We start from the raw sequence: 25,919 nt of genomic DNA on the forward strand, positions 1-25,919 counted from the left end.
AAGTTGTATCTTATACTACAGTGTCTCCTTTGCCTTTCAAGTTAAGCTGAGGTGGCAGTTCCCTAAATTCAAAGCCAACATATGAGTTTAATTTTTAAGGTGTGATTAGATTTACTGCCAGTGTTTGCTGCAGCAGACTGATATTATTTGATAGATTTATATTCTTACTTTTCTCCAAGAGCTCAGGGTGACATATATGGGAATAATCCTTTATTTAATCCACACAAGAAAAACCAGTGAGGTTGGTTGGACTAAGAGACCGGCCTAAAGAAAACCAGCCCATAGACAAAGATAGTTGTGAATTTATTTATTTTTTAAATATTTTTTTATTTTTTACAACAAACAAACATAAAAGCATCTTCAATCCAAATACAGTGTGTCGGTGGGCAGATTACAAATCCTTTGTGCAATTTCAATATATACATGTCATAAATTTATCTAATCTTACATTATGTCGAAAAGATAGACTTGAATTTCAATCTCCCATCTCCTAGCCCACTATCTTAACCACTACATCATACTGATTACCCTTATGGAAACTCATAAAGTAAGTCCTATTCACCTCAGGTGGTCCTCAACTTATGACCACAATTCAGCCCAAAATTTCTGTTCTTAAGCGAGACATTTATTAAGTGAATTTTAAGACCTTTCTTACACAGTTGTTAAGTGAATCATTGCAGTTGTTAAGTGAATCTAGCTTTCCCCATTGATTTTGCTTGCCAGAAGGTCGCAAAAAATAGTCACATGACCCCGGGACACTGCAACCATCATAAATACATGCCAGTTGCCAAGCATTTGAATGTTGATCATGTGACCAAGGGGATGCCGCAATGATTGTGTGAAAAACGGTTATAAGTCACTTTTTTCAGTGCCATTGTAACTTTGAATGGTCACTAACCAAAGTGTTGTAAGTCGTGGGCCGGTTTTCTTTTCTATAGAAACAGGGGTCTTTTGTACAGAACAGGGGTCTCCAACCTTGGCAACTTTAAGCCTGGAGGACTTCAACTCCCAGAAGGTTGGGCACCCCTGGTATAGAAAAAGACACTTCCGCACACAGCTCTTAGCTCCTCTTTGACTAGTGGTGTTAGGAGGAATTATGAAACTGAGATACACACGTCACCATTGTGGCAACAAGTGTTAGAATAGAATAGAATAGAATAGAATAGAATAGAATAGAATAGAATAGAATAGAATAGAATAGAATAGAATAGAATAGAATAGAATAGAATAGAATAGAATAACAGAGTTGGAAGGGACCTTGGAGGTCTTCTAGTCCAACCCCCTGCTTAGGCAGTAAACCCTACACCACTTCAGATAAATGGTTATCCAACATTGTCGCTTTTTTCCCGGTGAGTCCAGTCTATCAGGGCAACCTGGTCCACCAAAATATGGGGCAGAGAATACTGTTTCCGCTTTCACCTTTCAGCTCCAATCCAGGGGCCTTCGCAATAATTTTCGTGTCAAACTATTTTTGTGTTGAATTCATATTGACTGACAAAGAAATAAAGGGATAAACTGAGCTAAAAGGCTAGTTGATGAAAGCTAAATAGCTTGAAATAGATCTATACTAGTCTCTCTTTATTTCTTTGCCAGTCAATATAAATTCAACAGGAACTGGATATGTCTAGTTTAATGAAAAGAAGGGCCAGGGATGACATGATAACAGTGTTCCAATATCTCAGGGGCTGCCACAAAGATGAGGGAGTCAAGCTATTCTCCAAAGCACTGAGGGCAGAACAAAAAGCAATGGGTGGAAACTAATCAAGGAGAGAAGCAACCTAGAACTAGGGAGAATAAGATAAATCAAAAATAAGATAAGTGACATACTGTAGATGTATTTATTAGATTTTTATTCTTTAATTGCTTTATGTATTTATTACTGTATGAATAACTTAAGGCAGCAAACATACATACATAGTCAAGCTATTCTCCAAAGCACCTGAGGACAGGACAAGAAGCAATGGGTGGAAGCTAATCAAGGAGAGAAGCAACCTAGAACTAAGGAGAAATTTCCTGACAATTAGAACAATTAATCAGTGGAACAACTTGCCTCCAGAAGTTGTGAATGCTCCAATACTGGAAGTTTTTAAGAAGATGTTGGATAACCATTTGTCTGAAGGTGATGTAGGGTTTCTTGCCTAAGCAGGAGGTTGGACTAGAAGACCTCCAAGGTCCCTTCCAACTCCGTTACTCTATTCCAGGGGTCTCCAACCTTGGTCCCTTTAAGACTTGTGGACTTCAACTCCCAGAGTTCCTCAGCCAGCTTTGCTGGCTGAGGGACTCTGGGAGTTGAAGTCCACAAGTCTTAAAGGGACCAAGGTTGGAGACCCCTGCTCTATTCTATTCTAACATTGCAGCAACAGTTCTTCCTCTGCTGAACTGTTCAATTCTTTCAGATACTTTCAGCTGAGTTAGATGAATGGGTGGTGACATTGCAGGGCCATTTGTGGACTTGATCCGGGAGGCTGGATGGCATCAAAAGATTTAGCATCACTGACCTAATCCTGTGATGTCACTTGATCCTGCCACCTGATGTTTCTGCTCCGTGGAGAAAGAACAGAGCAAGCCATAATTCCTCATGTATAGCTTCCAAAAGAATATATCTTCTTCCAGTAAATATTTCTGCCATTGGACAAAGCTGTATTTTCCTGTGGAGCGAAGGCAGTGGCCTTAGCTCTCTTCTTGGAAGTGATGGAAGGGAAAGGTGGCCCAAAGGTTCTTCTTCAAAAGGCCAAGGACTTTGTTTTTGTTTTCCTTTGAAGACATTTCGCTTCTCTTCCAAGAAGCTTCTTCATTTCTACAGTTCCAGAACCGAAGAAACTTCTTGGATGAGAAGCGAAATGTCTTCAAGGGGAAAAAAAAGCTGCAGTGGAATACCAAGCTTTTAGGATGGGGAAGGTACCTTATAGGGAGTTCTGGTGGTGCAGTGGTTATAGTGCAGAATTGCAGGCTAACTCTGCCAACAGCCCAGAGTTCGATCTTAACAGGGCTCAAGGTTGACTCGGCCTTCCATCCTTCCGAAGTTGATAAAATGAGGAGAGGACAATATGCTGAGTCTGTAAACCGCTTAGCAAGTGGTGTACATCACTATGAAGCGGTATATAAGTCTAAGTGCTATTGCTATTGCTAACTCTATTTGGCTAGCAATGTTGGTTTGGTCATGACTCAGTGGACTACAGGTGCCCCATCCCTGGCACAGTGGTTTTTCACATATCCACACCTACTGTTCTGTCCCCCTTCGCCTCCGTCCAAGTGATGGCTTAATTAGCCGGCACTATCAGTTCTGGCAGCACAATAGCGAACGTCTGCCAAGTGTCTCTGTTATCTCCCTTGACACCGATGAGTCATCCAGGAACAAACTTCAGCTTTTAGTTAATCAGTTGATTTGCCTGCTACAAAGAGGCACAGCAGTTCTTGCTGCCTTTATATCCTGTGGGGTGTGCCTCCATGACTCAGCACTTCCTAGGCCTGCCCCACCCCTGCTTCTGTTGTTCCCTCCTCTCCTGCCTACGAAGCCTAGGGTCCAGCCAGGCCTGATTGCCATCAGCTGGGTCTGGAGGCGTGGCCTGGGGGGGGAAAGAGTCAGGGGATGGAGGCCTCGTTATCTCTTCCACCTGGCCTACCTCTGGCTCCTGGAGCTGAGCCAAGGAAGCCGGTGCTCCCGAGGTAAGTCCTGACGGCCCTTCCCCCTCACTTTCCAAGTCACTTTCTGGCGGGAGGCCCGGCTCGGGGGGTGCAGACACAACACCTACAAATAAGGTAATTGGGCTGAAACTTTGGTAGAATACCTATAACTCTCCCTCTTTTCTTATTTATTGTATTTATTTATTTATTTTTCTTCTACAGGATTGTTGAAGTTCATTCACCGGATGCCAAGCACATCTTGGTGCTAAGGAGTAAAGACGCGAGCACCGCCCAGGCCTGGTTCTATGCCATCCACTGCTGTGTCAGCGAGCTCATTCCCAAAGTGATCTCGGAGGTCAAAGATCAACTGGGTAAAGCAGGAATAGCCGGAGGCCGAGAAATTAGGCACTTGGGTTGGCTGGCAGAAAAGGTAGTGCCAACTTTTTCCTCTTGTTTTTAACAGCCCTCTGCATGTGCTTGAATTCTCAGGACTTTTAATTTGGTGTTAAAGAATTAAAGCAGTTAATTAGCTTTAATGCTTGGAATTATGGATGTGCCACTCCTACAACTTACCATATTTTTCGGAGTATAAACACACCTTAGTTTTTGGGGAGGAAAATAAGAAAAAAGCTGATTGGCAGGTGGAGTGACCACCCGGAATACTCCCAATCAGCTGTTCCCTGAGGTGAGTTTTAGCAACAGGTGACCTCTGTGCCTTGCTTTTTTTTTTTGCTTTTTTTCCCCCTGCCTCTGAAACTCCATTTCAGAAAAAAAAAATTCTGCCTCTGAAAGCCTCCAAAACAGAACTTCAGAAAAAAAGCCTCTGAAGCTCTGTTTGGGTTTTTTTTTTCTGAAGCTTCTTTCAGCCTCTGAAACCTCCGTTTGAGAAGCTGCGTGGGCTATATTCGGAGTATAAGACACACCCAGATTTTTACCCTCTTTTTTGGGGGGAAAAAGGTACGTCTTATACTCCAAAAAAATACAGTAATTTGGAGTGGCTTTAAAGTAATTGCACGGCTTTCTTTTATAGAACTTCCATGATGGAGGTTCCATGATTTAACTTTGTTCAATGCCTGATTGAGATATATTTGCTTTCACTCTGTAAAGAGAGGTGCATTAAAATATTAATTGAAACAAACAATTTGGTCATAGGTACCCTAAATGTTTGCATATAACAAATATATACATTTAATTCATTCATGTATACCCTAAACATATACAAAGGATGGGCAATTCTTCTAATTGTGGTCCTGACCTCACCCCATTCCCCTTCACTGTTAACATTTTGCATCGTGAGTGGGTTATTTTTTGTCCTGACAGTTGTATATGCGTAACAGTTGAGATATCTGCATTAGCTGGAAGATCCATGGCATGAAACATCTTCCTATAAGAAGAGACTGGACAGCAATTTGTCTGGAATGACATAAGGCCGTGAGGCCAAACATATGGCGCGCATGCCTGAAGTGGCACATGGAGCCATGTTGCCTGGCACACCAGCCATCACCCCAGCCCAACTCCACCACGCATGTGCGCATCTCCCACCGGCCAGCTGCTCTTAGGGTCTCTGCCGCGCATTCTGAGGGGGAACTCACCGCGTCCCGTTTTGGGTCTGGAGAGCCTCCTGCACCAACCTGCACCAAAACGGGGCACGGGGACGTCGCGCTAATCTCCTACCCATGCCCCATTTTGGGCCTGGAAAGCCTTCTGCACCAACCTGGAAGCCAAAACGGGGCGTGGGGGGTGCATGTACGTGGGGCATGCACGCATGCATGGGGATATGTGGGCTTGTGTGGGGGCATGTACATGTGCAGGGGGCACTCACATTGCGTTTTGGGGGTCCGGGCACGCTTATGCATGCACGCTTTGGGAACTTGATACCAAAAAGGTTAACCATCACTGGTACAATGTGACCTGCTTGGGGACCTCCAAGGTCCCTTCCAACCAACTCTGTTATTCTGTATTGTGTGTATACAGAGTTGTTTGTAGGCTGACGTTTCACTCGAGGTGTATGTCAACAATGAAGCTCCAGGATGGCTTCGGTCAGGTCAGCTTTATGGTTGACAGTGCAACTGTTTTTAGAACATCTACATGATACAATCATGACAATTTTCTGCAACGTTAATGCCTACTTACTGCTTATGATTCTGTACAAATGAAACAAAGAAAAAAAAACAATGAATATGGCCAATGCAAAACCTGGGACCTCTTTTTAGTCAATGTCTTTTAACATTTTCTTTCACTTTCAATGTCTTTTAACACTTTCAGCCATGATAGCTTCCTAACCACCAGCTATAGGTCTTTCCATTCTTGCTTTTGAATCCCTCTCCCCAACTCCTTGGGGTAGCAGTCTTCTAAACTTTCATGTGCTGAGAACTCTCCATTGTGAGTCACTATTTCCTAAATCTTAGTTTTCATAGCTTTTTTCAGAGCTTGATACGATATTTGCTACATGGCTCCTAAATGGCTCAGTGGCTAAGACACTGAGCTTGTCGATCGAAAGGTTGGCAGTTCAGCGGTTCGAATCCCTAGTGCCACATAACAGGGTGAGCTCCCGTGACTTGTCCCGGCTTCTGCCAACCTAGCGGTTCGAAAGCACATAAAAAATGCAAAGAGAAAAATGGGGACTACCTTTGGTGGGAAGGTAACAGCGTTCCGTGAGCCTTTGGCGTTTACTCATGCCAGCCAGATGACCACGGAGACATCTTTGGACAGCGCTGGCTCTTTGGCTTTGAAACGGAGTTGAGCATCACCCCCTAGAGTCAGGAACGACTAGCACAAATGTGCGAGGGGAACCTTTACCTTTACTTTCCTACATGGCTACTGGCAGTTCTGAAAAAGTCTCAAATCTTCTAAGCAACCTTGTGAGGCCCTGGACGCTTTTTTTAATGCTAATCATAAAGAGCATCTTGAGTTCCTCAAGACTTCTTCACTAATTTCAGCACACACTTATGTAGGCTCTTATTTATTCATTCCCACTTGAATTTCACTTTTCTCAAGATACGTAAGGCAGGATAAATTCACTCAGAGAGATTTGAGGTGACTAACAAGAATAAAAATCCAATATAAAAACAATAAAAAAGCAATAACCCCCCCCTTCCTGACGACCAAAATCAGATGAACCATTTGATGGCCTCCATCCTACTATGGGGTCCAGGTTTTGGTGTAAAACCAGGTCTTCGGGACCTTGCAAAAGGGTGTCAAAGTGGGGGCCAATCTTATATCCATAGAGATGATGTTCCGCAGGGAGGGAACCACCATGGAGAAGGCCCTTCTTCTCGATCCTGCTAGATGGGCCTGCTTAGGAGAAGCAACCCATAGTGCCTCCCCACTCTGATGGGTCAGGTAGATGGAAAAAACTGTACTTCAAATAACATGGTCCTGAGCCATGTAGATGACAACCAACACCTTGAATGGTTCTTTTTGTTCTCGTATCTGAACTAGGTTGGCCACTATTGCTCATTAGTATTCTTTAGATTAGATTAGAATTCTTGACCAAGGAATTTGTCTTTGGGGCATATACTCTCTGTGTACATAAAAAGAGAAGATACATTTGTCAAGAATCAAAGGTACAACACTTAATGATAGCCATAGGGTACAAATAAGCAATCAGGAAACAATATCAGTATAAATTGTAAGGATACAAGCAACAAAGTTACAGTCGTATAGTCATAAGTGGAAGGAGATGGGTGATGGGAACGATGAGAAGATTAATGGTAGTGCAGACTTATAGAATAGAACAGAATTTTTATTGGCCAAGTGTGATTGGACACACAAGGAATTTGTCTTGGTGCATATGCTCTCAGTGTACATAAAAAAAATGATACCGTCATCCAGGTACAACACTTATAACACTTAATGATAGTCATAGGGACAAATTTAACACTTAATGATACAATAATTAATGATAGTGATAGACTACAAATAAACAATCAGGAAACAATATCAGTATAAGTAAGGATACAAGCAACAAAGTTAGTCATAAGTGAAAGAAGATGGGTGATGGGAACGATGAGAAGATTAATAATAGTGCAGATTTAGTAAATATTTTGACAGTGTTGAGGGACTTATTTGTTTAGCAGAGTGATGGCGTTTGGGGAAAAACTGTTGATGTGTCTAGTTGTTCTGGTGTGCGGTGCTCTATAGCATCGTTTTGAGGGTAGGAGTTGAAACAGTTTATATGCCCAGGATGTGAGGGGTCTGTAAATATTTTCACAGCCCTCTTTTTGACTCGTGCAGTCTACAAGTACTCAATGGAAGGCAGGTTGGTAGCCATTGTTTTTTCTGCAGTTCTAATTATCTTCTGAAGTTTGTGTCTGTCTCGTTAGGTTGCAGAACCAAACCAGACAGTTATAGAGGTGCAGATAATTCATTATTGAGTCTGTCATCTGCATTAATTATCATTAATTAATGATAATTAATTAATTATCTTATATTAGACTCATTAAGATCCATGTCCAAGTGAACCTCCCACAAAATGTAAGATGCACAAACTAATAATTTCAGTTACTGTGCTACAGTCTATGCACCAATTAAGAATTGTACTGTATCTGATGAATTCTAGTTGGACAAGGGTATTAGCCAGTAAGATATGAATGAGGAATTTACTGCCTCCAGAAAGATATAAGCTACCGCTGATGGGAGCAGAATATAGAGACCTATTAGTTGCCTACCTTTGAGTTAAGATGTTTTATTATGTTTCTTGCCAAAAGTAAACATTATGACCCCTCCAGAACTAGCCTACGGTATAACTGATCATCTGTAGTATTTTTTCAATGTAAAATACTGACCTCCTCGTAAGAAAAAATAGGGTTTGATTAATGTTAAGTTTTACGAAATGTATCTGTCTTTATTATTACCCTATAAAATAGAATGCACTCTGGTTATATAAATGGACCGAATACTGTGAATTTTAAGTAGTTTTTTTTTTAAATGGCGCATTTATTATATCTTATGTAACGTTGTTGGCTTTTCAGGGATTGCAGTTCAAGCTGGATAATAGTAAAATTTTGAGTGAAACTTCAGGGATTTTCAGCTGTTCTTATTGCTCTGAGTCCCTGGATTCAGCATTCCTGCAAAACAAAGTTTGTCTTTATTCCTTGAGATTATTTTAGAAGGCCAGGAACTGGATGGTACACAGAACTGAAAAGTGATGCCGGGGAGTGGGGGGGACTTGAGTGACCTTTATTAGGTATGCATTCTATGTGTCTAAAGATCAACTTAAAGTATAAATGACTGGTGCCACTCAGACCTTTTAAGAGGTCACCTTTGGTAGACTTTATGAAAAAATACCAAGAGTATATTTCCTACAAGATAAAAGGATTGCGGGAGGGGAGTTGGTTGGTTGGTTGGTTGGTTGATTGTGTTTTTGTTTATTAGTCTAGCATTAATTACAGTATCCAGAATCAAAGTGTAGAATAGAAGAATACAATAGTGGTAATTAAAGTTTTAAAGTTTCTCACCCTCATTATTTAGGTAGTGACTAGAAAAGAGATGGTTAAAATTGATTTTACAGATGTTATAGGGCTGGGCCAAATCGCATTTCTTGAACCATTTGATTGTGGGTCACTTCCAAGAACCGGGCGAAAGAGAGTGCTACAACCCTGAAAAAAAAAATCATAAAATTATTTCAAATATAATTAAAATTAAAATTAGACTAGATAAATGCAATAGCAACTGCTTCATAGTGCTTTTACAGCCCTCTCTAAGCGGTTTACAGAGTCAGCATATTGTCCCCAACAATCTGGGTCCTCATTTTACCCACCTCGGAAGGATGGAAGGCTGAGCCAACCTTGAGCTGGTGAGATTTGAACTGCCAAACTGCAGCTAGCAGTCAGCTGAAGTAGTCTACAATCCTGCACTTTAACCACTGCGCCACCTTGGCTCTATGTAATTAACTTGTTTATTACAAATGAAGGTGGATATACATGTCCCAGGATAATGTTACAGGATCCAATCTGGGTCGGTTACCGGAACCAGAGGTTTTATTTTCTGAGCTTTCGGACTCATGCTGGAATCCATCTTCAGGGAACTTCTCTCTAGCAGTGTGTGTGTTTTTCTGTATGCGGTATTTATAGCGTCTGTTGTAAGTGCCTTTTTAGATGTTGATTGGGGTGTGTGCTTGGCTGGCTTTTAAGTCATTAGCTGTCCTTTGCTTGTGCTGCCCATCCCTTGCCTTCTAAGTACTTGATAGGCCGGTCAACACCCTTGTTGACTGACAAGGGACCTGTTCCCCAGGCTTTAATCACTTCCCTGGCTGTTTTTGTGCCTGCTTATCCAACAATCTTGGTAGCTGCAAAATGGAATGTGTGTCCTTGTTCATTGCAGTGCGAGGCAGCAATGAGTTCAGGTCTCCTCGTCTGACCGCTCGGTTTTTTTTCTTGCAATATGGTGGAAGGCTTCCTCCCCTTCAGTCCAACATAGTCACAAGGGCAATCCGTGCAGGGCATTCGGTAGATTACATTGGAAGCATCTCCCACTTCCAAATGATGTTTAAGGTAAAGGTAAAGGTTCCCCTCGTACATATATGCTAATTGTTCCTGATTCTAGGAGGTGTGCTCATCTCCGTTTCAAAGCCGAAGAGCCAGCGCTGTCCAAAGAGGTCTCTGTGGTCATGTGGCCGGCATGACTAAACGCCAAAGGTGCAAGGAACGCTGTTACCTTCCCACCATAGGTGGTCCCTATTTTTCTACTTGCGTTTTTTACGTGCTTTCGAACTGCTAGGTTGGCGGAAGCTGGGACAAGTAACAAGAACTCACCCTGTTATGCGGCACTAGGGATTCAAACTGCTGAACTGCTGACCTTTCTATAGACAAGCTCAGCATCTTAGCCACTGAACCACCATGTCTCTTGTAAACAATGTTTACAATGCATAATTTGTCCTCATATAAGGGAGGGAGGGAGGGAGGAAGGAAAGGAAAGGAAAGGGAAGGAAGGAAGGAAGGAAGGAAGGAAGGAAGGAAGGAAGGAAGGCAGGCAGGCAGGCAGGCAGGCAGGCAGGCAACCACGCTGGCTGGTTAATTGAAGGGGACTGCTGACACAATGATGCAGAATGCAGGCTTATGGCTTGTGTGATATAATCAGCAAGAGAAGGAAAACAATTTTTTGTTTGCCTCCCTTGTTCTTTCATAACTTTTTTTTTCATTTTTACATGAACTACATCACCGAGAACTTAAATACTAGGCAGACCTTCATCTAAACTATAGATTAATATTTTTTGGACACCACCAATGAATTCCACATTCCTTTTTCTCCTTAAGAACAGGCAAGATGAGAAGTTTAGAAGCATATGCTTCTTGATCTAAAAATAGAACTTGGCCTAAAAATAAACCATTGTTTGCTTGATGGTCTTTATGACTTAGCATAGAAGTAAGCACTCTTCGGGGGCCAATGCTACACGGAACATTTATCAACAGTTGAAACTCAAAAGGAGAGTGAAGCCATATCAGAAGGTCTGGGTTTGAGGAGACAAGTTTGATCATTTATTTTCCCTTTGTTTTTAACAGTGAATAAGATCATTTTAGGGTACATTGGCTACATGTTTTATAATCTATCCCCTCAAAAAGGGCAGGAAAATATGCATTCAGTTTTTTCATAATCACAAGCGTAGAAAGAATTACTGACCATAAAAAGAGCTCAGCATCGCCCTGGGATTACATTTCCCCCCACCCACAACCCCACATCTAGCATAGCATATATTAAACCAAGCTATCATGGTTTGTGAATTGTACGCTTCAGTGCAGGGGTCTCCAACCTTGGTAACTTTAAGACTTGCGGACTTCAACTCCCAGAATTCCTCAGCCAGCTTTGTTTCACTGACTGAGGAATTCTGGGAGTTGAAGTCTTAAAGGTGACAAGGTTGGAGACCCCTGCCTTAGTATGTTCGATAATGACAGCTGTGTTTATTGAATAAACACAGTTTAAACAACCATGGTTTAAGAGACTATGTGAAGTTTGGCACTGTGTCACCATAGCTGAACAAGGCCAAACTATTGAAGAAAACCGGTCAAGATCACCATTTCAAATTGTCTTCTTTCCTTAAACTAATGAATACTAATGGTTCATCTATTAAACGTGTTGATATAATTACATTTATATCAAACATGCAAGAATTTCTTACAGAAACAATGCTAATAATAAACCATATCGGAATGATCATATTTACAGGGATTAATGGCTGGGGAAGGTCAACATAAAAATATATGATTATAAGAAGCATCTAAAATGTTCATTCTGTTCCTTTTCAGAGGAGTTCCCTTTTCCATAAGTAAGGCTAATCTGAGATGCAAATAATTATCATGCATACATACATCAGTTAAGGCCTATTTTTAAACTTCTTGATTGCAATTCTATAATTTGATGTTCAAGAAGATATTCATTTAGAATGAACTTGCATGGAATTTTAAGATCGCTTCTGCATGAGGTAATCTTAATTGCAGCATATCAACTAATTGTTCTGATAACTTAATGATGTGTGTATTAATAATAGCTACATCACCTTTTTTTTAAAAAAAAAAAAATCCAAACCAACTTTTCAAAAAATAAAACAAAATTTGGAAGATAATGTTGTAAGGCACCTTAGTGATCATTTTTAATCCCTCTCTAAGAAAATTTTAATTTTTTTGGAATTCAATTTGAATTTCCTGATACTAGCAGAAAGGAGAGATAAACTCTCTGGGTAACTGACCAAAGGGAGGAAGAGGAAGAAAGAATGAGGTGGTGAAAGGTTGATAATTTGAAAAGGAACATGTACATGAAGACATTGATAAGCCTCGAATTACAACAGTTCGTTTAGTGACGGTTTGGCATCATCATCGAAAAAAGTGACATGACCGTTTTTCACGCTTACAACTGTTGCAGCACCCCCAAGGTCACATGATCAAAATTGGGATGCTTGGCAGCGAGCATTTATGTGGCAAGAAAGATTGTAAAATGAGGCAAAACCTACTTTAACAACTGTCTCACTTAGAGACAGAAATTTTGGGCGCAATTGTGGTCATAAGTTGAGGATTACCTGTACAAAGAATATCTTGTGTGTGTAAGAAAGAAGGAAGGAAGGGGAAAGTTGTGGACCATGGGGGAACATGGAAGAAAAAATGATAGGAATTATAAAGTTTCTTGGAATTGTACAGCTGAGTGAAGTAAACAAGCAGATTTATGAAGAATGACTGCAGGATTTGGGTTTGGCTAGTCTAAAGAAAAGAAAAGAATAGAATAGAATAGAATAGAATAGAATAGAATAGAATAGAATAGAATAGAATAGAATAGAATAGAATTTATTGGCCAAGTGTGATTGGACACACAAGGAATTTGTCTTGGTGCATATGCTCTCAGTGTACATAAAAGAAAAGATACCTTCATCAAGGTACAACATTTACAACACAAATGATGGTCATAGGGTACAATTTAACCCTTAATGATAGCAACAAAAAGTTACAGTCATACAATCATAAGTGGAAGGAGATGGGTGATGAAAACAATGAGAAGATTAATAGTAGTGTAGATTTAGTAAATATTTTGACAGTGTTGAGGGAATTATTTGTTTAGCAGAGTGATGGCCTTCGGGAAAAAACTGTTCTTGTGTCTAGTTGTTCTGGTGTGCAGTGCTCTATAGCGTGGTTTTGAGGGTAGGAGTGGGGTAGAAGAATGGGGGTGACCTGATATTCTAGTACTTGAAGGGCTGCCAAAAGAAGAGGGTATCAAATTATTATCCAAAGCACCAGAGGGCAGAAACAATGGTTAGAAACTAATCAAACAGAGAAGAAACCTGAAATTAAGGGGAAACTTCCTAACAGGACAATTAATGGGAGGACAATTAACCAGTGGAACAGCTTGCCTCCAGAAATCGTGGGTGCTCTATCACTGGATGTTTTTAAGAAGAGTCCAGACAGTCATTCATCTGAAATAGTATAGGTTCTCCTGTTTGAGCAGGGGGCTAGACTAGAAGACCTCCAAGGTCCCTTCCAGTTCATTCATTCTAATGTGCAGCTGAAGGAAGTACCGGTAATTAGAACTGTGAAAGTGGGAATTGTGAATAAGATTTGGGTTTGTGGTCAGTAGATGCATTTGCTTCTTGAATTGGAGATTGGTAGAAAAGTAAAGGGGTTTAATTTGTGGTATTGTGGTTGAAAAGGGTCAAAGGTTGGTTTTGAAGCTGGTCATTATGTTGTGCGTGGGGTTTTATGAAAGCTGTTAAAAACTCTTTGGCACCTTTTGTATATTATTTACCTAGTTAACAAAACTTAATACAGGGGTTCTGTTGTTTGGTTATGATTAAGGCTATGATTAAGAAGAGATTTTGTCATTTCAACCTCCATAATTACAATGCTAAATGCTAGCTGTCCCTACTTAGGCTCTTGAATGATTTAGTGTCCTTTTGGTTCAGTTGATTGTCCTATTGTCTTGGCTCGTGCTTAGAAATTGGAGATGGGGGTACTTTGTTACATTTTTTTTCCTAGTTTGAGGCACTAGAACTGGAGAATTTCTGTTCTCATTTACGGCTTTGGGGCTGGATGGTAGCAGTCTCACTTATACCATTTCGGTGGTTTGAATCCCTAGTGCTGCGTAACAGAGTGAGCTCCCATTACTTGTCCCAACTTCTGCCAACCTAGCAGTTCAAAAGCACGTAAAAAATGCAAGTAGAAAAATGGGGACCACCTTTGGTGGGAAGGTAACAGCATTCCTTGTACCTTTGGCGTTGAGTCATGCCGGCCACGTGACTACAGAGATGTCTTCGGACAGTGCTGGCTTTTCAGCTTTGAAACTGAGATGAGCACCGCCCCCTAGAGTCGGGAACGACTAGCACATATGTGTGAGGGGAACCTTTACCTTTACCTTAAAGCCATGGAAGTAATGTGCTGGATTTCTTTATGTGGATGATAACCAGGTTTACTTCTCTTTTCCATCCTCTCCTAATGTACCAAATACCCAATTTTTTTATCTAGACAAAACTGCAGTCTGGATGAGGTATAACAAATTGAAAATTGAATCTTTTAAAAAAATTTAACGGTTTGGTGAATTAGGAAAAAACTCACACTTGGAAGGAGCCTTTCTCTTTTCTAAGGAATCTGTAGTAGGTAGTGACATTTTATTTTCCTGGGCTCTGAGATCATCACAGATGGGGACTGCAGCCAAGAAATTAAAAGACGCTTGCTCTTGGGAAGGAAAGCTATGAGAAATCTAGACACCATACTAAAAAGCAGAGACATCACCCTGCCAACAAAAGTGCGTATAGTCAAGGCTATGGTGTTCCCAGTTGCAATGTATGGCTGTGAAAGTTGGACCATAAGAAAGGCTGAGCGCCAAAGAATTGAGGCATTTGAACTCTGGTGCTGGAGAAGACTCCTGCAAGTTCCTTGGACTGCAAGGCGAACAAACTAATCAGTCCTAGAGGAGATCAACCCTGACTGCTCTTTAAAAGGCCAGATCCTGAAGATGAAACTGAAATACTTTGGCCACCAAATGAGAAAGAAGGACTCACTGGAGAAGAGCCAAATGCTGGGAAAGATTGAGGGCAAAAGAAGAAGCGGACGACAAGAGAACGAGGTGGCTGGATGGAGTCACTGAAGCAGTAAGCATGAGTTTAAATGGACTCCAGAGGATGGTAGAGGACAGGAAGGCCTGGAGGAACCTTGTCCATGGGGTCGCGATGGGTCAGACATGACTTCGCAACTAACAACAACAACAACAACAAGGAATCTGTTCCGTGAGATCGAATACAGAATTTGGGGCTGAACCTAGTCCCACCTGTGGATCAGTGATGGGTTGTTCCTGGTTCGGTCTGGTTCTATAGAACCGGTAGTAAAACCGGCGGGAGGCTCTGCCCACCTGTCCCGATGTCATCAAGGGTGATCTGCGCATGCACAGAAGCCTGCGCAAGCGGAGCTCCCGTTGCGAACTGGTAGTAAAGGTAAGTAGAACCCACCCCTGCTGTAGATGATGGGTCTAGGTTCAGAAGCAATCTGGAACTAAGGAGAAACTTCCCAACAGTGATTTCTTGGTTTCTGCATGGTGACATCCACAATAAAATCCTGTTTATTGTGAAGCCTTCTGTTCCTCCGGTGCGCTGAAATTTCTGGGCACTATAAAGATTCCTTATTTATAGATTTTTTTCCCAGTGTATTTATAATTAATTAATTAATTATTAAATTTTTAGCCAGCACAATTTTGGACACAGTGCATTACAAAAAAAAATAAATAGAATAAAACTCTGCCCTCAGTTCAGGAAGCAGGAAAGCAACGTCAGATGGATAAAAAATTACAATCATCCATTGTTGGTGTGAAGAATTCTCCATAAAACTGAGGATTAAAAATGTGTGTGTGTGTGTTTTAATGCAACAAAAATAACTGCACAGGCACAGGTGAGTCTTCTCACAGAGGTCTCATTTCATAAATGAGACACAAAAGCTGTTTTCCGCAAGTATGTTTATAATAATTGTAAAATCGAAAGAACAAGATCATCAAGTATGAAAAATGCCATCTGGATAGAAATCGGCAAATGGAAGGCTAGCTTTTATGCAAAGCATCAGAAAAAAAAACAAACCTTGGATTTTGAAAGCCTTAAAAACCTTAGAATTGAGACTCTGTGCCAAGGCATATGTTGTTCAGGACTATTCCTCTCATCATCTTCCAACATGTGGCTCAGATTAGTAGATTTTGCCAACACAAACATACAAGTCCAATTTTGATAATTCCTTTGCATCAGTAGAAACTCACAAGAGGAACTCACTGTTAAACAGTATCTCTGTTTATTTACCCCCCGTATGGACGGGATGCATGCACAAAACAGAATTCTGGATTGCTTATTAACAAAACATTAAAACACACTTGCAGACCACCGCAAGCCAACCTAATAAAGCGACCCAGCTGCAATATTTGAAACGAAATCCGTCAGTAATTAATTCGGTAAGCAGCTTCAATAGTAATTAAACCAGTATTAAAAATAAGAGAAATTCAAAAGGCTTAAGGCAGGGGTGTCCAACCTTAGCAACTTTTTAAGATTTGTAGACTTCAGCTCACAGAATTCCACGGTTTAAATTTGCTATGGTTAGACACCTTTGGGCAGGGGTGAAATCTACTTACCTTCAGTCGCGCGCACACGCGCATGCATGCAGATCTGCGCATGCGCAAAACTTGCACATATGCAAAACCTTCTGCGCATGCACAGAAGATAAAAAACACATTACTTCCTGGAAGTAATGACACCCGGGCGGGTGGGTGAAGCTTCGCTCCGCCATCGCTACTGGATCGCCGAACCACCGGCCACGATCGCTACCGGATCGCGAGATCCAGTCAGAACCAGTAGCATTTCACCCCTGCCTCTGGGTAAAGATATCATAAGATCTCTCAAGGATAGGAAAAGTTTCCTTGATTCTTCCCCAACCAAGGAAGGGGAACTATAGTTGGTTTAAAGTAGTGGTCAGCAGCTGGTGGTCCATGGACCACTGGTGGTCCGTGAGAAAACTTTGGTGGTCCGCAGAAAAATTATTTGCATTTTTTATATTGCACTAAACCAGGCATCCTCAAACTAGAGCCCCTGGGCCGGATACGTGCAATGAACGCTTATGTTACTGCAGAGAGTCTCTCCTTCCGGGTCTTTTTGTGCAGGTCAGAGGGGGCAGGAATTCCGATTTGGGGTTTGTTTCAACCTCCTAGTGCAGTGCTTTGGTTGAAGGCTGGAGGGAAGCATCGCTGGTGGCGAAGAGCCGGACGGCCTTGTTCCAGTGGCTTTGTTCCACCTCTCCTGCGCAGTCTGCACTGGCTACCTGTCGTCTTTCGGGTGCACTTCAAGGTGTTGGTGACTACCTTTAAAGCGCTCCATGGCTTAGGGCCAGGGTACTTACGGGACCGCCTGCTGTTACCGAATACCTCCCACCGACCTGTATGCTCGCACAGAGAGGGACTCCTTAGGGTGCCGTCCGCCAAGCAATGTCGGCTGGCGGCCCCCAGGGGGAGGGCCTTCTCTGTGGGGGCTCCCACCCTTTGGAACGAACTTCCCCCTGGACTTCGGCAACTGCCGGACCTTCGGACTTTCCGCCGAGAGCTGAAGACCTATTTGTTTGTTCGCGCAGGACTGGCATAGGATTTTAATAGGATTTTAATTCGTTTTAATGTTTTAACATTTTAAAATTTGGGGTTTTATTCTAAATGTTTTAATTCAGCCATTTGTATAATAAGTTTTTTAAACTATGGTTTTATGTGTATATTGCTGTTGTTTTTTATTATGGCTGTAAACCGCCCTGAGTCCTTCAGGAGGAGGACGGTATAAAAATTTAATAAATAAAATAAATAAAATAAATAAACTGTATCATGGGCTGAGCCTCCAGGCGCTGGTATCTGGTCTTGCCTTCCCACAGGTCTTCCCTCTGCTTGGAAAGCCTATGCTCCTAGTCCTCAGTAAGGTGCTTCTGCTGAGCCTCCTTCTCGGTCTGATCCAATTTGAACTGAGCTGTTTTGCCAACTCTTTCTCATGGTGATTGCTTAGCTTCAACAACTGCTTCCTGTTGGGGTCCTAAGGAGCCCAGCCAGGCAGAAGAGGAGTGGCTGGGAGGGGAGGGGCGAATAGAGGCCGGCGAGGCACCCCTCAACGTGAGTGGCATCAAGTTGGCCATGCCCACCCAGTCACATGACCACCTAGCCACCTAGTCGGTCATTAAGCAGATCATATTAATGGTCCTGTAGGGACACGGTGCCTCAGGGGCTAGGATGTTGAGCTTGTCGATCGAAAGGTCGGCAGCTCAGCGGTTCAAATCCCTAGTGCTGCCGTGTAACGGGGTGAGCTCCTGTTACTTGTCCCAGCTTCTGCCAACCTAGCAGTTTCGAAAGCACGTAAAAATGCAAGTAGAAAAAATAGGAACCACCTTGGTGGGAAGGTAACAGCGTTCCGTGCGCCTTTGGTGTTGAGTCATGCCAGCCACATGACCACGGAGACATCTTCGGACAGCGCTGGCTCTTCGGCTTTGAAACGGAGATGAGCACCGCCCCCTAGAGTCGGCAACGACTAGCATATATGTGCGAGGGAAACCTTTACCTTTACCTTATTAATGGTCCATAGGATTTAAAATTATAAATTTAGTGGTTCCTGAGGTCCAAAAGGTTGGTGACCCCTGGTTTAAAATAGCTAGATTAGGTATTCAAATGGAAATCACTGGAGCCATTGTTCGCTATGTGTCTTGAGAGCACCAGGTTGGAGAAGATTATGGATAGATTTTTGACTTACAACCAGTTGCTTACCAATCATTTGAAGTGACGATAGCCCTCCAAAAATTATTTTTGTTAATTTACTATGCTCCTCCCCTCAGTCACGTGACTATATTTTGGATGTTTGGTAGCCTGTTCACCATTTACAGCATCTCCTGATCACATAATCTTGATTTGCGGCTTTTTTATAGATTTTCAGCATTGAATTTCCAGCAAACGCCCCTTGGAAAAAATTGATTTGCTTAATGATCACGGTGTTTGTATAACGACTGCTGCAAAAAAATGTCATAAAATCGGATCCGGTCAGGTGATGTCTCAACTTACAACCACAATGATTTACTATTGTTATTCCAGACTCAGTTATGGTCATAAGTCCAAGAACTACCTGTAGTTAAACCTGTTTACCACTTCAGTGAAAATGTTCCTTACCCACAATTCATTGTTGCTTAGTTGCGTATAAACATTTTCATCTAGCCTGGAACGTATCTAGCATAATCCTTCGTACTGTTCAGAAACATTTTTCCCAGCTTGTCTTGAGTATTTACTGGAACAACTAAGAGGCCTGGGATGTGATTTGAGATCATAGCCAAGGAATGAACAAATCCCCCAAATATTTAAAATATAAACCAGATGCCATCTGATAATTACCCTGCACCTGCTATCTCAAGCAGTTTGAAACAAATAAGCCCATAATTCAGACAGGAGGTGAAACCTCAGCTATTAAAGAGTGTGTAACTTTGAACTGCTTTGCTTGTGACACTTGTAGAAATTAAGACTGTTCTGTAGAATTAGTAGATGAAAACCCTTTTTAATTGGTGGGACTGAGATTAAAGAATTTGGCCATGCTGGGTGGGGATTCTGAGCCTGGGGAATTTTAAAGGACATCTAGTTGGGGAAGGGGACTGCAGAGTTATAAAAGAAGCACGTTTCAGCAGTTGTCAACATTAAATAAAAAATATAAGATGCTATTTTGGACCTGGGTGAGTGATTTCATTTCTCACGAAAAATGATTCTATAGGGGGACATGTACCAGAAAATGGAAAGATTTCCAGAAGGTATAAAAAACTTTTCATTAATCTATTTATCATTCTATATGCAAGCTATGTTTTATTATCAGTAAGAAATGTTCTGGCACCTTAGATAAGGCTAGAGAAAATGCAATTTTAATATAATTTCTTTGGTATAAGAATTTTTAAAAAAACAACTTGATTTGATTTTTGGACCAGGATCAGTGGAATTTGGCAACAAAATTGGCAATAATAGAATTTCCTTTTTGGCTTTGCACCGTGCCTAAATTAGGTCACTGTCGTTTGTTCTCTCTCTCAAACTCTGTAGTTTAAACCTCTCATTTTAAAAAGCTTTTGTTTTGTTCTTGGAAAACATAAGCATTTTATTTTATTATGTTTACTGGTTAATTGTCTTACTAAGTCTTGGCATGAAAGAAGACCAAGAAGTGTGTAATAAATCAATTCCCAATGGCTAATATATGGCAAGGACCCTGTTGTGGCCCGCTACACTCGGACGATGAGGAGGTTGGGGAAGAACTTGGGCCAGTCTTGGATTCTGGGAAAGGCTTTGACAGATACTCTGCGTTGGAAGCAGAGATAGAGCCAGGGCCGTCCCACATTTCCCAGCTGCCTTCGGAGTCAGAGATAAATGGGGAAGAAGAACAGCTGGGGCCTGTTCCACACCACCACCAGATGGATTCGTAACTGGCTGACCAACCGCACTCAACGTGTAGTCCTCAACGGAACTACATCCACATGGAGGGAAGTATGCAGTGGAGTACCCCAAGGCTATGTTTTAGGCCCAGTACTCTTCAACATCTTCATCAATGACTTGGACGAGGGGATAGATGGGGAACTCATCAAATTTGCAGATGACACCAAGCTGGCAGGAATAGCCAACACTCCAGAAGATAGGCTCAAGTTACAGAAAGATCTTGACAGACTTGAACATTGGGCGCTATCTAACAAAATGAAATTCAACAGTGAAAAAAGTAAGGTTCTACATTTAGGCAAAAATTAACAAAATGCACAGGTACCGTATATGTGGTACCTTGCTCAATAGTAGTACCTGTGAGAGGGATCTTGGAGTCCTAGTATATAACCATTTAGATATGAGCCAGCACTGTGCAGCAGCTGCTAAAAAAGCCAACACAGTTCTGGGCTGCATAAACAGAGGGATAGAATCAAGATCACGTGAAGTGTTAGTGCCACTTTATAATGCCTTGGTAAGGCCACACTTGGAATATTGCATCCAGTTTTGGTCTCCACGATGTAAAAAAGATGTTGAGACTCTAGAAAGAGTGCAGAGAAGAGCAACAAAGATGATTAGGGGACTGGAGGCTAAAACAAATGAAGAACGGTTGCAGGAACTGGGTATGTCTAGTTTAATAAAAAGAAGGACTAGGGGAGACATGATAGCAGTGTTCCAATATCTCAGGGGTTGCCACAAAGAAGAGGGAGTCGGGCTGTTCTCCAAAGCATCTGAGGGTAGAACAAGAAGCAATGGGTGGAAACTGATCAAGGAAAGAAGCAACTTAGAACTAAGGATAAATTTCCTGACAGTTAGAACAATTAATAAGTGGAACGACTTGCCTGCAGAAGTTGTGAATGCTCCAACACTGGAAATTTTTAAGAAAATGTTGGATAACCATCTGATTGAGATGGTGTAGGGTTTCCTGCCTGGGCAGGGGGTTGGACTAGAAGGCCTCCAAGGTCCCTTCCAACTCTGTTGTTATATTTTATTAGATGCGCATATGCGCAGAACTGTCAGGAGAGGAGAACAACAGAGTACCAAGAGCAGACTCGGGAAGAAAGGCACACATGGCCACTGAATGGCCCCTCCCTGGCTGGAGAATAAATAGAAGCGAAAGGGGAGTGGCGTCGTAGGAGACAACCATTCGGATTTCGTTAGGAAGATTTGCTCATCGTGGTTCGTGCCACAGAAACTTCTTGTCAGGAATTAAGTTTACAGCTTTGTGGCTGGAAGCTCCTGGCCTAGCAATTATCCAAGGACTGATAAGGTCTGTACTTCAGTTAAACCTTGGAAGGACTGAACTTTCCTGTGTGTGAATGCCATGAATTCACGGTAGCTAAATAAAGAGGGTGTTTTCGGGACAAGGAGTTTGTTTCTTGGTTCTGCTAAGGCTGGGTCAGAACAGACCCCTAATCAAGCCAGGATTATTCTATATTTAATTCTTTCTTTGTAGCAGAATACATTCCCCTATTCCAGGGGTGTCAAACTAAATTTCATTGAGGGCCACATCAGGGTTGTGTTTGATCTCTGCGAGGTGGGGGGGCTTGACGTCGCTCGTGTCAGCCCCAGTGGTGGCCCGAGTGCTCTGCCAGCGAAAATTGGCTCCCAAGCTCCATTTTCGGCTGCAATGGCCTCCTGCAACCTTCTGTCAGTGAAAACAGAGCTTGGGAGGGCCCCCCGCGGCCTTTGGGAGCTCTGTTTCTCTGGCACCGCGGGCCAGTCCTTTGCTGTTTCCAGGACGGCCCCATGGGCCAGATCTAAGCACCCTGTGGGCTGGATCCAGGGGTGAAATCCAGCAGGTTCTGACAGGTTCTGGAGAACCGGTAGCGAAAATTTTGAGTAGTTGAGAGAACCGGTAGCGGAAATTTTGAGTAGTTCGGAGAACCGGCAAATACCACCTCCGGATGGCCCCAGAGTGGAGTTGGAATGGGGATTTTGCAGTATCCTTTCCCTGGAGTGGGGTGGGAATGGCCATGCCCACCAAGCCACACCACACCCATCAAGCCACGCCCACAGAACCGGTAGTAAAAAAATTTAGATTTCACCACTGGCCGGATCCAGCCTGCAGGTCTTGAGTTTTACACCCCTGACCTCCTATACTGTCAGATCATGTCCTGGCAAAATAAGAACCACATGTCCAGAGAAATGGCAATACAGGAGTAAAAAACATGTTAAAGTTCTCGTGTATTAGGCTGTTACATGATTTTGCCAAGCCTTTCAGACAATACCTAAGAGGCAGGAAGACGGGAGGAGAGATAATAAATCGATCTAACGCATCTTATCAGTAATTCTGAAATACCACCGGAATTTAACTGAATAATAATAGTCAGATCTTTTCAACCCCAAATCCTGCTCTTAGTTTTTCCAACCTCCTGTTTTGTCACTTCCAAGCACTTTCCTTGCTTGGAAAAATGGTTTTTATTCTCCCTAAAGCAAAATGGAAGTCCTGCAAAATATGTTTGATGGGATGATGAAGTTCTTGGCCAGTTGGGGGTTGAACTACATGAAGATCTACTATGCTTCTTTGACTGCATGATCCAAACTAATCAAAGATCTTGAACTATAACAGCATTGAGGACAAGGAACTAGATAAACGCTTTAGTCCTTTTTATAACAAACCCTGATAATTGTGTGAAAGGGTTTAATCATGATGAAATATTTTAAACCCTACTCATCATTCCCCCTTTTTTCTTGTGCATGTGTGTGCGTGCACTAACTCCACACAGTCATGAAAAAACATTCCACAAAACCAGAATGTGTAAAAAAAAGCCAGCCATGGATACCAAGCAAAACACAATATTTTTACACAATTTCTCCAGCCTTTTGCATCATCTCTTAGATGAAAATAGTCCCCAATCTGACCTCATGGTATGTTTTTCCATCTTCCGATTAACTTGCTCATCCTTTTTTAAATGGTGGCCAGAACAATCACACTACAGAAGGATTTTGGTTTGGCTATGATTTACGGCCATGAACTACACTCACGATATTCCTAGGATATTGCTTGGTTTACAGCCCAGGCAGTGGTGAAATCCAATTTTTTTTTACTACCGGTTCTGTCGGCGTGGCTTGATGGACGTGGGGTGGCTTGGTCGGGGTGGCAGGGGAAGGATACTGCAAAATCCCCATTCCCTCTCCACTCCTGGGGGAAGGATATTGCAAAATCTTCATTCCCACCTGACTCTGGGGCCAGCCAGAGGTGGTATTTGCTGGTTCTCCGAACTGCTCAAAATTTCCACTACCAGTTCTCCAGAACCTGTCAGAACCTGCTGGATTTCACCCGTGAGCCCAAGGGCCAAACTTCACCAGTTCTTCCTATTTATCTCCTCAACCTTTCAGTCAACTCTTAGCAGAGAAAGGGTCCTACAGCCAAGGTTGTGTAACCTCTTTCCTCCAATTCCAACTGCTTTTGTTGCTGGCATCGCTGTTTTTGTTACGGACCGACAACGGCTTGCATTGTGTGCTTTGGAGGATTTTGTATATCTTGGCAAATACCCAGATCTGATAGTGAAATAGGACGGCTTTGTAGAGCATATTTGGATCAGGAAGAGATTAGAAAGGAAAACCTAGGCTCTAGTTTCTTTTCATTTTCCTCTTTGCAATAATTCTCCCAGTATTGCCTCCTTCCGTGCCACCAGGGTCAAAAGTATATATTATAGTCCATTTCCTGCTGCGTGGGAAGTATCGACATCCTGTGTTCACGGTTGCCTGTGCTAATCAGCGTCAACCGTGGAAATTACCTTGCTTTCATGGACTTTTGAGTGATTACAAAGGAAATTTTGCAAGGCTTGGGCCACTGGGTATATATATTTGAGGTGCTTTACTTCTGCCCTGCGATTTCCTTTGCTTCCTTGGCAACTGACTCATATTTATGACGGTTTATGACGGTCCCGGGGGGCCACGTGATCACTTTTTGTAACCTTGTGACGAGCAAAAGTGAACGGGGAAGGCAGATGCACTCAACAACCGTGTTACTAACTTAAGAACTGGAGAGATTCACTTAACAACTATGGCAAAAAAAGCTCGTAAAATGAGGCAGAAGCCACTTAACAGAGGTCTCGTTTAGCAACAGGAATTTTTTGGACTCCACTGTTGTGGTTGTAAGTTGAGGACCACCTGGGGGTTGGACTTAATGGCCTCTGTGGCCCCTTCTGACTCCGATCCTGTATATCTAAAGCATTCTTTTTGAAGTGGGTTAATGGCTACGAGGAAGGAGAAATTACTTTTTCCGTGAAAAGCAGCCTCCTGTTATGAAACCTAAAAGCACTTCAATTAAATTCCAACCTGCTTGAATACCTGCTAAAACCTGTTGGAGCTTGCCAATAAGAGATAATTTGTTTACTAAACAGGGACTCTAATTTAGATAGCTTGTTCTCTGTTAATGATAGTTTTGCAAAAAAAAAAAGGGTCCATTTAATTACCGGTCAGCCTCATGGTAAACAATTCATTTTTTAAGCCATTCAGCAAATCTTCATTAAACAGTGTTGTTAACATAAGAAATTAAAAAGCCATCCGTTTAATTTAATTTAATAATTATTGAATTTAGTTTAATTTAATTTAACTTAATTTTTTAATATTTTAATTTATTTGGGCCATGTAAGATAGCCTGTTATTAAAACACAGCAGCCTGCAATTAATAGCAGGCTCGAATCCCACCAGGCCCAAGGTTGACTCAGCCTTCCATCCTTTATAAGGTAGGTAAAATGAGGACCCAGATTGTTGGGGGGGCAATAAGTTGACTTTGTAAATATACAAATAGAATGAGACTATTGCCTTACACACTGTAAGCCGCCCGGAGTCTTCGGAGAAGGGCGGGATATAAATGTAAATAAAATAAATAAACAAATAAATAAAATAATAAAAAAAATTATTATTTTATTTATTACGCTTCCTATCTTCCCTTACAAGGTGTGACCCTGGGCGGCTTACAAGTTATAAAATAAGTTAAAAAAATAAAAGCATATTAACACTTGAAAGTACACAGATTGAATGTTGAAAACTCTACTAAAACCAAAACTAAGAGAGCTAAGAGATGGATGGGACAGGGATGAAGTAAAGATGGGATTCACATAATTTACCTACCGGTTTGCCCAGCACCGCAAATGTGAGCATGCGCATATATTTTGCTCGGACGCGCAGCTTCAATGCTTGCGCACAGCTTGAAAACATGGCTCAATAGGATGACATAGCACCGGGGCGGGTGGGCAGACCTTCTACCGGTTCGCCCGAACTGGCTGAATACAACCTCTGGGAGGAGGTCTTCTTATCCCATCAATCACCTCCAGTGGTGAGCACCCCCCCAGGTCAACAGGAAAACCAGGCTCTGATATCCTTCCAGA

The 25,919-nt window shown here is 42.0% G+C and overlaps 1 protein-coding gene across 2 annotated transcripts in view; it reads left to right on the forward strand.

The window, feature by feature from the left end:
* The window catches only part of SNTB1 (syntrophin beta 1), a 157,950-nt gene that overhangs the window by 112,856 nt on the left and 19,175 nt on the right, over nucleotides 1-25,919 (forward strand). For both annotated transcript variants that reach the window (XM_058177899.1, XM_058177898.1), the window contains exon 3: nucleotides 3,847-4,054. In XM_058177899.1, coding sequence (XP_058033882.1) covers nucleotides 3,847-4,054 — 208 coding nt within the window. The remainder of the gene's footprint in view (nucleotides 1-3,846; nucleotides 4,055-25,919) is intronic.

Source organism: Ahaetulla prasina, chromosome 3, assembly GCF_028640845.1.
Source record: "Ahaetulla prasina isolate Xishuangbanna chromosome 3, ASM2864084v1, whole genome shotgun sequence".
Lineage (NCBI taxonomy): Eukaryota > Metazoa > Chordata > Lepidosauria > Squamata > Colubridae > Ahaetulla > Ahaetulla prasina.